The sequence below is a fragment of the Notothenia coriiceps genome, unplaced genomic scaffold (assembly GCF_000735185.1).
Source record: "Notothenia coriiceps isolate Sejong01 unplaced genomic scaffold, NC01 NC01_scaffold00028379, whole genome shotgun sequence".
NCBI classification, from domain to species: Eukaryota; Metazoa; Chordata; class Actinopteri; order Perciformes; family Nototheniidae; genus Notothenia; species Notothenia coriiceps.
The window spans coordinates 38922-53179 of record NW_011361080.1 but is presented as its reverse complement, the minus strand read 5'-3'; the positions used below and the strand labels follow the sequence as shown (position 1 = coordinate 53179).

Genomic DNA, 14258 nt, shown 5'->3' with positions numbered 1-14258 from the left:
TATTCATTGATTTGATTCACTCATTAGTGTCTGAAGAATTAGGATCTTCAAAATATCTCCTGACCCTGATTTGGCCAACAAGGTCCCTCTTTTTCTACCTCACAGTTGGTTCAGTTGTCTTCCACGGGGCTGCTGCCTCCTCATCCTTCAGCTCATCAAGACTTCTGATCACATTATCAACTTCTTACTGATCCACCAGATCAGCTAAGCACATATTGGAGCTCTGAATCATTCATGTTGATGGTCAGAAACACAACAGAGATACAAACACAGAGGTAACACAGACAGCAGAGATAAAGACAAGCAAAAGGGCTTTTGGGTTCACGATTAATCGCTTATTTATCCAATAGTCCGCTAATAAACCCCCATAAATTATTGGTACACATGTTTTTGTATGCTTAAAAAAAGTGACATATAATATGATATTTAGTGAACTTTAGATGTTAGCTTTGGTCAGAGCCATGGTAGCTGTTTTCCCATTTACAGTTTGTGTGTTAGGTAAGCTGCAAGCAGTAATTTAGCTTTATATTGACTTTACATACATAAGAATCTTTCTTATGTTCTACCATCCAAATATCTTAGTATCCTGGAGTGCTGGAAATGCGTGAAAGAATATATTTAACAAGAAAACACCCTTAGTTACCTGATTATCCAAGTTAGCCTATACATTTAATATTATTTATCATCTTAAGAAGGTACATTATTTGCTTTTTTCAAGTTTAATTAAAGCAGAACTAGGATTGACACACTTCTCCAAACTTGCTCAGCCTTAAGTGCTGTTGTGATTGTCGGAAAGTTAGTAGTTAATTCTGTCTGAGCGTTGCTTCAAAGAGTGACCACATTGAGAAGATAGAGTACTTTGTGGCGCTGTGTATCATATTCTGTCATTTCCATTCCATGCATTAAATAGATTTTTGTGATTAAATTGGTACATCAAAGTTTGTGGCTAACTGCTGTCAATTCCTACGGCATCCGTTCACAGCTATCTTCTCTCGTACATCTCTGTCAGAGCCATTAAGAGGCTCTTTAGCTCATTGACCACTTCCCTGGACACAGTTGATAGTGAGACAAGGGGGGGGTCTCAGAGAACTTAAAGGTACAGTACGTGTGTGACAAGGAGAATTTCATGAATGTCTGACTCGAAATGTAGGAATAAACCGAATAAATAAACAATTAAATGGAATCATAATGTAATTTTGGATTGGAAAAAGGAAAAATATGAATGATATTAGTCCATTAGTCCGATCAATAACATCTACTGTGCGTCATCACCCAGAAGTGGGCTAATAATGAACCATTTGTAAACCTCAGACCACCCACACACGCACGCACACGCACACACACATTATGAACTATGTCTTTACACCATTAGCAGTCTCTTTAGTTGTGCAGGACAGAGAAGAAGGGTAATGAGTTTGTGAAGAGGACAAGAAAGAGAAATTCTCCAAAATGTACATTTTTATTTGTTTATTTTCAGCACTGGTTTTATTTTGTGACAAATGTGTTTTTCGAATAAAAGCTCATACAAACAATGCCAGCAATACATGTAAAGTGTGTTCATTCATTTTGCATTTAAGTGTAGCTGTAAAATGTTTGGTAAAAGCAAAACATTACAATTAAATAACATGTTTACTACTGTATGTTTTCCTCTGAGTTTAATGGCTGTAGTTTTAACCAAGCTTTTTCTAAATTCTAAAAGTTAGCCATTCATATTGAATGTTTGCTTGAGTTTTGCCATCCAGGTAGTTAAAGTTATTGTTATGAGGTAAAGGCAATAGTTATTATATTCTGACTTTTTATGAAGCAAAATGACACAGATGTTAGCAACATTGTCCTTCTTAACCCAATTCCATAAACATTTCAAACTCAAACTGCAAGCCTGCTAAAGAAAGGCATAATGAGTCCTTTGTATATGTTTATAAATGAGAAAGAGAGGGGAAAGTCTTCAGATAGTTGCTGTTGTTGTCGTCAGTCACATAGCTTGGTCAGAAGTAGCGAGGGAAATGGCTCCAGAGTCATAGGAGCTCTTGATGCCTCCTTTGAGTGACAGCTGGCTTACTGGACTATGAGCAAGGGAAGCTTCTATCTGAGCGTCCGACACCTGGATGAAGAAAACAATGAAGAACGTCTGTGATGGAGCTCTTACACGACAGCTCACCTGGACTCTTTGGGGAAAGTCACACAGCCTATACGTATTTGATAGTCAAATTCCTTGCACGTGTTTTTATAGAAACATGGATTACCTCTTCAAACTTCTTGGCTTTGTACTGCTCTGCCCCTTTCAAACAGTTCAGCAAGATAATGTCACAAAGAACCGTACCCTGTCGACAAAGAAAGAAATGTCATCATATCTTAAAGCAACAAGAACAATGCATTTTAATCATCTTTTGCCTGATCTGATATTCCTACCAGTCCAACAGAGGTGAAGGCAGCAACCAGGTTGATCAGCGTTGGGATTGTGTCAAACTTTCCTGCCTGCAAGAGATGGAGTGAGTTCATGGGACATTATGTAAAAACATTCCAAGAGATTGCCCTCTCTTGAATATTTACAGTTAAAAGTTATTAAACACATTTTTGGGTGAAAAGTGCATAAGATGACAGTTAACAGTACTTATTGACAGTCATCAATGGAGATTTTAAAGCAATTAGATGTTGTGTTTTCTTGGTTTGGTTTGTTGGTTTGATGGTCAGCAGGATTGTGGTTGAACTACTTTCTCGTAGAAGATAACTACGTGAATGGGTGTACCACATGCCACATTAAATGTTGGAAGAGATCTGCTAAAGGGTTCCCTTACATGTTTTCAGTGAAAGATGTTGCAGTAAATGTCAAGTGAGATCTATAAAAGAAATACATTACTTTGCCAGTGACCATAACATCAAAGCGGATGGCATATGCTTTGTGAAGTGTCCGGAACTCAGTTCCATTTTCTGTCATGTAATATTTGGCAAATCTGCATTAGAGAAAAGAAACAAAAGTGACCAAAGGATGTACAGGAATAGAAAGCAGTCATCAAGAGTGCAATCAGCCTTATTACCTGAAGTTGTAGCCATTGGAGATGGCATTCTTCTCAAATGGTTTGTCCAGTCGGGTGAACGAGTACCTCGGTACACAGTTTTCAATGTCATAGTCTAGATTACACTTCCACTGAATGTTTATTCCTATTTCTCCACCCTGAAAGAGAAAGATGAGTAAAGGAGAAACAGTCTTTTAGGATCTACACCTGTAAGTCTGTAGTTCATAAAAGGGTAACCCCAGTTGACTTACTTGATAAAGTATATCTTAATCTTAGTGTTAGTGTTCAGAATTTAACATGACTTTTATTGGATCAACCTCTGGCTTTTAATAAGCAGGGTTCGGTCACACCAATAAGTAAAAATAATCTGTACATTTGAAGAAAATCTGTTTCCACAAGCTCTGTGGTGTATCAACTAATCACATGACCAGTACTAAATAAATCACATGACCAGTACTAAAATAAAAACACAGACTTCTTAGCTTGAACAACTGAACCATCCTTAGAGCGCATTAATGCTCCGTTGACCTTCACTAATTGTCCTTTTTTTAATGTTAATTGGGTTTATCTTAAACACAACTGTCACTTTGTGTGAAGTTCTCCCGTGCCATTTCAACATTTTAGCTTCGAGAATAAAGAGTCAAGATAATTTTGGAGGGAAGGAGAAATGTAGGACCTTGTTTGCCAGGGTTTCCAGGTCCTGGTTGGTGTAGTTCAGAATGTCTCCCACGCTAAAGATGGGGCAGAAGGGGCTATCCACCGGGTGGTAGTTGCATTTCATGATTTCATCGCGACTCATTGTGGAGAGAAAGTTCCCTCTGAGAGAAAAGTGTTTCAAACTTGTGTTAAGAAACAAAATGTCTCACACATTTGTTTTCAGCTGTACGTGTGTGTATGCATGCCTGTGTTACCCACCTGGTGACATCGAAGAGAGGAAAGCGAACACTGTTTTTGATAAAGATGGTGAAGTTTATCACGTCTAGCATCGGTTTACTGGTCAAGATGTTAACAGAGAAAGAAGCGTAAGGATCACAATCAAGTCATTTAATAAAGGGTCTTCGACTACACAAGCATGTGTGAATGTGTGTGTGTAAATCTTACACTTCAACATGGTCATTCTCGGCTGGACACCATCCTTCACTCTCACATCGACCCGTCTTATTTTCAATGGTCGAATTTAGGCAAACACCTGTTATTACTCCTGGTGTGTGAAACAGACAGAGAGACCTCAGCTAAAGCTTCAGTTGGTATCTTTATTGCTGAACCTGTCCCTATATCCTGATAGTAATGCATCAGACAGATAATCACTGAAAATGATGTTCCTCTACCTCTTACAGCATTCCCAAAGGAAAATATCCAATCAGAGCACAGTTACCAACTTCTGATTTAAAGGTAGACTTAATGGTTTAGTTTTGGTTACGACTGTACTTGCCGTTATTATCAGTCATTTGTGCATCACTAACATAATCTTGAAAGATTTTATTCGTGCTGTTACTAGATGCTCCTCTTTGTTTTCAATTGTTTCATCACTATCACTATCCAATGTAACAGAAATGTCTAAAAAGATACATGAAATGTTGCTATACAGTACAGTTAAAGAAACCCTAACCCTACCCCTAACACTATGTTTAGGATTTTAAAATAACACATTTATTTATGATTGAATTATACAGAAGGTTTAACAATAGCATATAAGTCTCTGCACATATCAAGACAGGTAGTCAGGGTATTCTGGGAGACGTTGTAGTCTTTTTGCACATTAGGTAAAAAATGAATAAAACGGGATCTATAAGAAGTTAGACCTACCGTTGCTGAGGATGTCGCCAATGTGCTGGGCGCAGTCTTCATCTTTTACACAGCTATACTTTTTACTATACTGAAACACACACACGCAAAGACACACACACACACACACAAAAAGTCAATGTATTATCATTTTATAAACACTTAAATAAATGAAAACAATTTCAGGATCGGGGTCTAATCGCCAAAGACTTTTAACATTTATCATATGGCACGTGTCAATAAATGTTCTTTAAAAAAGAAAAATGAAGTCTTTCCTGATTGAACTGTCTATGGACTCTATTTCTACGATTGACTGTGGATTTGAAACTCAAGGAGGCAGTTTGTCGAATTTCAATCTTTATTAGTTAACAGCTTTAAAAAGATGTCCCAAGGGCTCTGACTGCAAAATACACATTGTGTCCTCAGAGGGGATAAAGAAAGTTTTATAATGCGGATGGTAATGGATCATGTTTTGAATGTGTCCTCACCTCTGGACATGTTCCTTGAAACTGATTTTCGGTGATGATGACTTTGGTCAAGATGCAGAAGATAGCTGCACCCTGAAACACAGAAGAACATTGATGGTTTACTGCTGTGTTATGCATTACACTGGTCAAAATGTGCCGCAGATAAAAAATAACCATAACAACATATTTTCCTTAGCAATAATGGCAAAATAGAGTTATTTACATGGTTCTGAAACCGCCACCAAACCATCATTATGTGTGTGTGTGTGTGTGCTCTGTCTGATGGGGGAAGTTATTTGAAAGAATATCTAAATGTCAAAGATCAGGTGTGTTTCACCTGTGATCAGGTTCACACACCTGTTGGGGTATGACATAGTCAGCCACATCCATAACATAGTTGTTTTGGTAACCAAATCCTTTCACTTTGGTCATCACGGAGGACTCAACGCTGTTTTCCGTCACCTGATAAGCTTTCTCGTGGATGAAAACCCATCTGCAAAAAACAAAAGATTTAACAGCAGGTCAAGAGTTAATTCCAGGAGGTCTGGGACACAATGAACTGGCTTTGTAGATCAAATTCAGCTTATAACAAATAATTGCCTTTTATAATGTGTGATCAGGGAACAAAGAGATGTTTTTATAAATAAGTGAGCAAGTCTAAATGTCATGTTATATCTGGTTTATTCACCTCTGTATAATTCATACTTCATGCTTTGGCAGTAGGTGGCAGAACAGATCATAAGTCTAAAATGTCTCCTGTGTGATACAACAACTTTCAAATCTCTATTGCTGGTTTCACTGTTTTTTTTATTGCTTGTGCTCTTTTTACTTTTTTTAACAATAAAATAGCTACATTTTGGGACTAGTGCATTACATTCGAGGGACAGCGCTAAGATTCCAAGTTTTCCAAAAATGTAAATACCTTTTTTTTGAAGATGTTTCTTTAAACAAAACAGCTGATCCATATTTGTGTTTCCATAAGACTAAAAACTCCAAACATCTGAAATTAATATTCAGTTTGTTTCTCGAGTTTCAACTGTACCCCTATCCAGTGAGCTAAAACTACGTATGTTCTCTCTTTTAAGTAGGACTACAACTCAAGTATAAAAGCATGGATAGCAGCACGTAAACTGGTAGAAAGAAGTAAAAGTGATATTAAACTTCTCTGATTCACTCAAGGGGATATGTCATTTCCTGGCTACCCTCTTTAGCTGAAAAAACATTTGATAATAGTTTTACAAATGTCCAATTCAGTAAGATTATACTTTTAATGATCTTTTTTAACCAGATTCAGGAATAAAATGCAGCATCATGCATCAACAATTATCCTCAAATAATTCAATGTAACCTAATGCAACACTGATATGGGCCATGTTGCTGCACAATGATTTTTAATTGTGATGCTTTCATAGCATTTTGTTGATAATTCATCCTTTCTTTTTACCCTATAACAACTTATAAGGCTGGAATTTACTTGTCACGGAGTAAATTAACATTGTTGTATTGCTTCTCTTAATTAAGCTGTTCTGTGGATTAGAGGGGGTGTTTGGAGTTGGACATGATACAAACAAATGTTGGAAGCTGTAGTTCCAGGGAAAACAGTAATATCTCATAACTTGACTAAATGCAAGCAAAATGATCTGCACGGGTATCACATATCAAGAGGTGAATGATAATGTATGCCTTTTTGTAATCAGGGTAAACCAATTGTTGAATCAAGCTTTTCCTTTCCCACAGAATGCAACATGAGTATGACAGATACTGAGAAAATCACACATTACTGACCCGACAAAATATGAGATGATGACAAGCTGCACGACCCGGTTGATGATGCCCACAGACCAGCTCTTCACCACCACAGACTTGGTGGTCTCGTAGGTGAAGAAGTCAGTGACGCAGCCCCACATCATGGAACGAATGGTTGAAGAAAGAGAGCAACAGAAGATTGGTCGGGGTCCGAGAGGAAAGTGCCACACACTGTCCCGTCTCAACAGGTGCCTTCAGAGAAGTGAGGTGGTGTATCTGTAGCTCACACCTGACTCCAGTGAGAGAAATGTGGTTGTAATGTTCAAGCTGCTCCTGTCCTTCACTCACTTGGTGTGGCCCTTGTTCATCTGTTTCATTGCATACAGGATCATTAAACCTCACTAGCTCTCTCCTCTTATTTCATTGGTTTATGACACAAACAGAACCTCCCTTTCCTTTAGTCAAATGAGCGAGAGGAAATGTGTAAGTGTCCTGCTGGCCCTCCCTCTTTCTCTGTCTTTCTTCACCACAAATCCCCATCTCCCATGCATCCTTTGGCCTCAGCATCTCTGGCTAATTCCACACACACACACACACGCACACGCACACACACACACACACACACACACACACACACACAACATTCATTTTCATTTGCTCGAGCCACATTTCTGTAATCCTTTCAGTGAGTTTTTCAAATTCACTACAGTCACTGAGTTGATATCTTGGTATAAGTGGTTCAGACGGAAAATAACCACCAAACCTACACATTTCACTCACAGATCCATAAATAACGGATGTAAAAAAAGGCAACATTTCTGCAATACGTCTATTGTGTTGGAGGAGTGAAGCTCTATAAAAAGCAATACATATAAATTGGAATAAGTTAGTGAAATCTGTCAAGACTGTCAGATGTTACCCAGCCTTTCTAAAGACAGGACACAAGAAAATAGGAAGCTGTTCTGTTTCATGAGGTTGACTTTGGTTTTGCTCATCATTTATAGTCAAGTAAAAAAATGGGCCTTGGATCTAAACCTATCCTCTCCCAAAGTGTAAATGGGATTTTATTGTTTTTGTGCCTGTTTTTCTTTAATTTGGTTTATTCATTTGAATAAGGACCATAATCACATGGTATAGTGCACAACAATGCAGTATACATAGATCCCCACTTCCTTATCAGTTCTGCAGTTTAAAACCCCAACTCAAGGGATACTTATCGTATGTTTATGCATTTATATTATATTATTATTATTATTATATCATTATTATTTATATTATTATATTGAAGTGACTGTTATTTTGTATATATTGATTGTTGTGTTTTTTATCTCATATGTGTAAATGTATCTGTTGATTGTGTATATAGGATATACATACTTTATACATATTTGTATACATATCTGTATACTGTATAATTGTACATTCGGGATTGTTGGAAACGTCATTTCGATCTCTCTGTCTGTAAACACAAACTGAGTAAGATTGACATTAAAGTTGACTTTGACTTATATTAACAGAAATAATATCTTTAGTCGAAATTATGTTCAACCACAGACTTGAATACAGCTGCAGGAGACTGAAACTGATGTCCTACCAACACTGCAGGTTAACTCAAAGCTTTACAGGAAAACGGAAGATGAACAATTCAATAAAATACAAGTACGCAGTCACATTGCACGCCACCTTCCAGTTTCAAGAACGACCATTCCTTCCACATCCCGAACTGTGCATGCAGTCAACTTCTTTATCTAAAGATGAGTGATTTCGAAGGCTCCTCCGGTCTACTAATTGTTAGTAAAACAGCCATACCTCACTGTCTCTGACTTTCTGACCCCTGCCTCTTAAAGTACACTTTTTATTAATGAGAGAGTGCTTTGTTTATGACTCGGCTCTTGAGAAGAATCCTGCCGCCTGCGACCCTCAGCTGTTACCTACGTTCTAACAAGAAAAGGACAGTCTAACATCAACCTATGTATGAATTCAATTGTTTGTATTAATTATGGTATATACTCATGGATAGTAATAGAGCTCAAAAAAGATTTAAAATGATTTAACGATTTAAATCTGTATAATCCTAGATGAGAAAATGTTTCCGATTATGTTTTTAAAAAAGTGCCATGTTTTACAAATACATGGAAATAAACGTTGTTTTTTTTTGCTGGACGGACAGGACAGAAGTTGATCAGCTCAAGTGTATCCAAGATGCATTCACTGTGCCCTGAAAGTAACTCCAAACACCTGAAAGTGCCAGAACTTTAAATGTAATCACTCAAATCCAAATGTTCTCCATTAAATATCATTCCTAATTCCTGTTCTTCGACAGAATATCAAAAAACGGTCTGATTCAATACTTACAGACTCCTATAGGAGGCTTGATGTACTGTAATAAATTACAAACAGTGTTATTGACAACTTTGCGATAATTGGGACATATGATACGACCACTTCTCAATACACTCACGAGCACCAGCAGCATTATTGGCACTCACATCAGGGAGATAATGTAATGATTCAAGGACAGTGTGCGTGTGAGGTTGTGTAGATGTATGTGCAAGGAGACATTGTCATTTCTTAAGTGGGTCCATTATGTTTGTGGTCAATTAATGGTAACAGAATACAAGCTAGGATAAACACACATGCACAGGCTCTCAGGCTGCATGTGACTGTACCGTGTATCACCAAGGCTCTAAGCATTCCTGTAATGGACGACAACACTGTGAAACATATACTGCATCTACAAATACGAGACACCATTTGTCAGATCGTAGGCGCGGACACAGATGAGTATGATTGTTCGATGGATTTCTTCGTGAAAGAGAAAACCATAATGAATGCGATAACTCAACAGGAAGGGATCTATGTTAACACATTCACGTTTGTGTTTAACCGCAACTATTTTACATGCCAACACACAAACATCCCAAAGTCTCGTGAAAAACACCTTAGAAATGAACTTGGACATTGCTTATTTTCAACTCTCGGGATGGCAAAGATGGTCAGTCCATCACTTTGGTCCAAACTGAAATAACTCAACAACTTTGGTAATGGATCTTCATGTATGTACAGACATGTTTCCCAATGGAAGAATGGATCACATGTTGGTGACGTAGTTCAATGTGTTAATGACTTAACATCGAATGAATCCTAATGGCTGTAATCCATTGACATTTAAAATGTTGAGTGAAATATCCATGTAACCCGGTTTTGATATGTCTGCTTAGTGATCGCGACTTCTCATCAACCACCATGCTTCAAACTGCTAATACGAGGATTGGGTTCATTGCAAAGTATACAATTCACTATGTGAGCGGTGCTTCGTACATGTGTGTGACGATGAGGAGGATTTCATTTGAATCCTCTGATTTCACTACCTAAGAATAAGAAATGAAGGTGCAGCGAAATTAACAGAAACTATGATTTGAAGCGACAAAAATGTAGAAAACAAAGTGAAGTTTTTGCAAAAATGATTTGAAGAAGCTCAGTGGATAAGGAGTTTGGCAAAACATATCTCAATATGTCACTGATAAACATGGGGTGGGGGGGGGGTATTTTGTGGACATCCAGTCAGTGTTACTGCAGCAGGATGTGCAGGAAGAGTATCTTATCCAAACCAAGACTGTCCCAAGTGGAGGTGAACCACGCATCCGGGAATGTTTGGCTTTTAAAAACCACCCCGTTAGACCCTGATATAGCAGACCTTTTACAAACCGCCATGTACTTAGGCCGTAGCCCTCCGTTTCTGACCACTCTCTCCCCAACATTTAAGAGGGTCGCCTTTTGACTTTACGGAATGACACAGCTCAAACCGCCAGCCTGGTTAAATGGTTCTGATGTACACCGCAACGGATAGAAATTATTTGGGTAATTTGCTGAGTACAGTAAGAGCCAAGATGTCTCTAAACCACAGTGCCTTGTCTTCAATGGATAGGTGGAAACAAATACAAATTCTGAACTATGACAAGGAATTTAAATGGGCCTTTTCCATGATGGCTGAAAATGTTAGGTTTAAAGTATTTGCTTTTTTTTGTACTGTAGATAGTCATTTGGATATATTTTAAATAGATAACATTTTCTATTACTTTTCAGTTAACCGGTATACAAATATGTGCCCATAATGATAGGTTTGTTGGTTACAAGTGGCTCAATAAAAAGTGCAGTTACTTATTGGTTGTGTTTTTAGTCAAAAAATATTTGACAAGAAACTCATTTGAGTTAATTGTCATTTTATCAATTTTCACCCATTTTATTTATTAGTTATTAGGCTGTTGTACAATTATAAGATAAGAACTCAAACATGAGGAATCAGCTCAAGAAGAAAAGGGGAAGAAGTGTTTGGGTTGCAGGGGTTCAGCAAAAACCTCCTTGCCTATTTGGATTACTTTTCCTACAACGAGCTGCCATGTTGGAAAGAAAAAGCATTTTATAACAGTGAGTTCTGAACAGACCTACAGGGAAAACAACTCTAACATGTGGATGAACACTGGTTATGCAGAGCCCTAAACTGAAATTGGATGTATTTAAAGCACTTTGTTGGTATTACCACCTGGCAGCATGATAGAAAAAAGACTTGTGTACAACCAAGCGCAGGTTTATTAAAAATTGTTTATTTATTCAAGCCAGAAAACATGACAGTCAAACACAAAAAAAAAAAACACTTTAACTGCTGTATTTAAATGCTCTACACACAGGAAGGACACAAAGGTGTTGCATCTGCTCCCTCTGCCTGATCCACATCAAATTATAACTACACTCCTCGGCGCTAATAAACTAAAACCATCCCAGTGGGTGAGATGAAACAAACCCTTCTTGGAAAAATGGTTCACCTGTACACCACCGTTCAGCTGTCAGAAGGCAAACCTGCTCAAATATAAAATATTACATGAGCTTTGAGAGTCACAAGAAGAGTTGGTACTCTTCAGTAAAACATGTAAAAGAGAAACGAATACAACTCAAGTCTGTTGATTTGTCGGTCTGTCCTTTTGGGTGAGATTATCATGAAGAGTATAAATCCTTGGTCCTTGGTTTGTGTGTTGGATGGGTAAAAATGTGCAACTTTAATCAGAGTCTGCCTCAGAGCTGGCAGGTGTGGACGCAGCCGCTTCCTCCTCTTCCTCAGATTCCTCCTTAACGAATAAAAACAAAAAGGTGGGTTCATTTGCGTGTGTAATAAAGACAACATGTTGAATATTGTATTCTTGTTACCATGGCTACCTACCAATGAAATGCCAGGTGCAATCAAATATCTGTCACTCACTGACTTGTATAAATACTTTCAATCTCACTTCTTCATTTAAAATGTGATGAAAACATAAAGAGGAAGCTAGTTTATTGATTTCCTGTTCTGACAAGGTTTCAAATCAGGCTGGCGTTAGACTGAGGAAAACGTTCATGCAGACAAGCCACAAGATGTCTGTGTTCATTTATAAACCGTGTCTCAATGAGTGTTTTTCCCAACAATTGCTTTATTCATTGGCAGATTTCCCATCTAACTAAGGAAGTCATTGTATGTAATGTTGTATATACACATATAAGATTGTATTTTCAACATCAGTATCAGTAGCCTGGTTAGGGCTGCATTCCACTAACTTAAATCCCCCTAACTACGATATGCAAACGGTGCATTTCAGTACACAACATAGCGTAAATAGCTAGCACTCACCTGTCTATCACATGATGAACGTCTTAAATGGCTTTTTCTCGCTCTAGCTCTTACCTGCCACTTCCTGTCTGGTCCTTTCCTCTTCGTCTGCAGCAGACACCCGTTAACACTCCTGCCTTATTTAAAAATAACTGTGTCTAGCTCTCACTTCTCACTGAGTTATTCTAATCGGTGTTTGAAAAATAACACGCAGATAATTCCATGATGTATGGCCATTGTTTCCCTGAACTAGATCTAGTAATGCCTTTGGATATATGGTCCAGTATCTAGAAACTCATACACCTGCTAGTCAGACAGAATAAAGACGTTTCAGTGGCCATGGTATAACAGCAACTGTTACTATGTCATCTCCTCAACTCAAAACAATCTGCATTAAACTTTAATGCTCACTTGGAGGCGGTGGAAAACAAAGTTGCCCCCTAATGTGTTTATCATAACAACAATGTATATGATGAATGCAGACAAAGAGAGAGGTCTGAATGCTGTGGTGACCAGAGGAGGAATCTGATCCTGGATCTCTACTGGCTTTACCTTCTTCTTCTTCTTCTTCTTCTTGGACTTGCTCTTCTTGTCAGAGTCCGATGAGTCCTCGCTGGTCTCGATGAACTCTTTACTCTTGAAGCTGTCGTTGATGCTGCGATCCTTCTCCTTGTCTCCCCCGGCGGACTTCCTCTTCTTCTCCTCCTTCTTAACGCCAGCCTTTTTAGTTTCCCTTAGGAGAAGAGTCACATATGTTAGAGAGCGATGTATTAAAGACAGAGATGAGTTTCTGTGGTGCGAGCCTCACTTCTTAGGACTGGAGGACGCTGCTGCTGCAGCTGCTGCTGCTGCTCCTCCTCCTCCTCCGCTGTCTTTGAACTCTTGCTTGGCGATTTCATACTGCTTCTTCGCCTCCACTGCCTTTATGTCCCACTCCTGAAGCAAAGATAGAAGTATGTGTAAAGCAGAGGAATGGATAAAACATCACAGGAGGAAGTCATACAGAGTGGGTTTGTGGAAACAATGCTCTGCTCAGCACAAGATCAATGTTGTCCTGCTAGATCAGTGGTTCCCAACCTGGGGGGCGCGCCCCCCTTGGGGGGGCGCCAAAGATCGCACCGGGGGGCGCCAGGCCTCAGATGATTTGAGGCCAAATATCATATTTAGACTTTTTTTTTTTTACATATAACTTGTATGGCCGGCAGTACATGATTGTCACTAAAAGCCTTGTCTCTACATTGCAATAAAATATAAAAAATTATTGACTAATTAATTTTAATAAAAATTAAAAGTATTAAAGGCATAAAAATACGTTCTTTAATAGAAATGTTTCTTCTGCCCGTAAAGTGTCCAAACCAGACTTTTCTGGATAAGCGCATTTTTAAAACATAGTCATTGTCCATGCCGGCTTCAGTTGGATTATTTGTCACAGTNTCACAGTTGCTCAGATCGGTCTCCTCCATTTTGTAGATTATTTACGACTTTTGAATCCACATAAACACATCGGAAAAAAACGGCTTACTTTGAGCACGTGTTTTAAACAGTTTAATCCCTTTGTGACTTTTAAACTTTAATTACCGCTGTTGCCCCCCCCTTTTGTGTGTGTGT

The 14258-nt window shown here is 38.4% G+C and overlaps 2 protein-coding genes across 3 annotated transcripts in view; both read right to left on the bottom strand.

The window, feature by feature from the left end:
* Window positions 1-1480: 1480 nt before the first annotated feature.
* On the bottom strand, window positions 1481-7318 carry p2rx3a (purinergic receptor P2X, ligand-gated ion channel, 3a). Its single transcript, XM_010785831.1, has 12 exons — window positions 7052-7318; window positions 5624-5759; window positions 5288-5359; window positions 4821-4890; window positions 4116-4215; window positions 3930-4007; window positions 3691-3832; window positions 3036-3172; window positions 2858-2951; window positions 2410-2475; window positions 2244-2321; window positions 1481-2101 (listed from the first exon to the last, which is right to left on the bottom strand). The coding sequence occupies exons 1-12, from the start codon at window positions 7174-7176 to the stop codon at window positions 1973-1975; spliced, it is 1227 nt and encodes a 408-aa protein (XP_010784133.1). The 5' UTR covers window positions 7177-7318; the 3' UTR covers window positions 1481-1972.
* A 4281-nt stretch (window positions 7319-11599) lies between these two features.
* The window catches only part of LOC104958120 (FACT complex subunit SSRP1), a 12996-nt gene continuing 10337 nt past the window's right edge, over window positions 11600-14258 (bottom strand). For both annotated transcript variants that reach the window (XM_010785828.1, XM_010785830.1), the window contains 3 exons: window positions 13459-13586; window positions 13203-13383; window positions 11600-12135 (listed from right to left, as the gene is read on the bottom strand). In XM_010785828.1, the coding sequence (XP_010784130.1) occupies window positions 12067-12135; window positions 13203-13383; window positions 13459-13586 (378 nt within the window). In that variant the 3' untranslated portion in view covers window positions 11600-12066. The remainder of the gene's footprint in view (window positions 12136-13202; window positions 13384-13458; window positions 13587-14258) is intronic.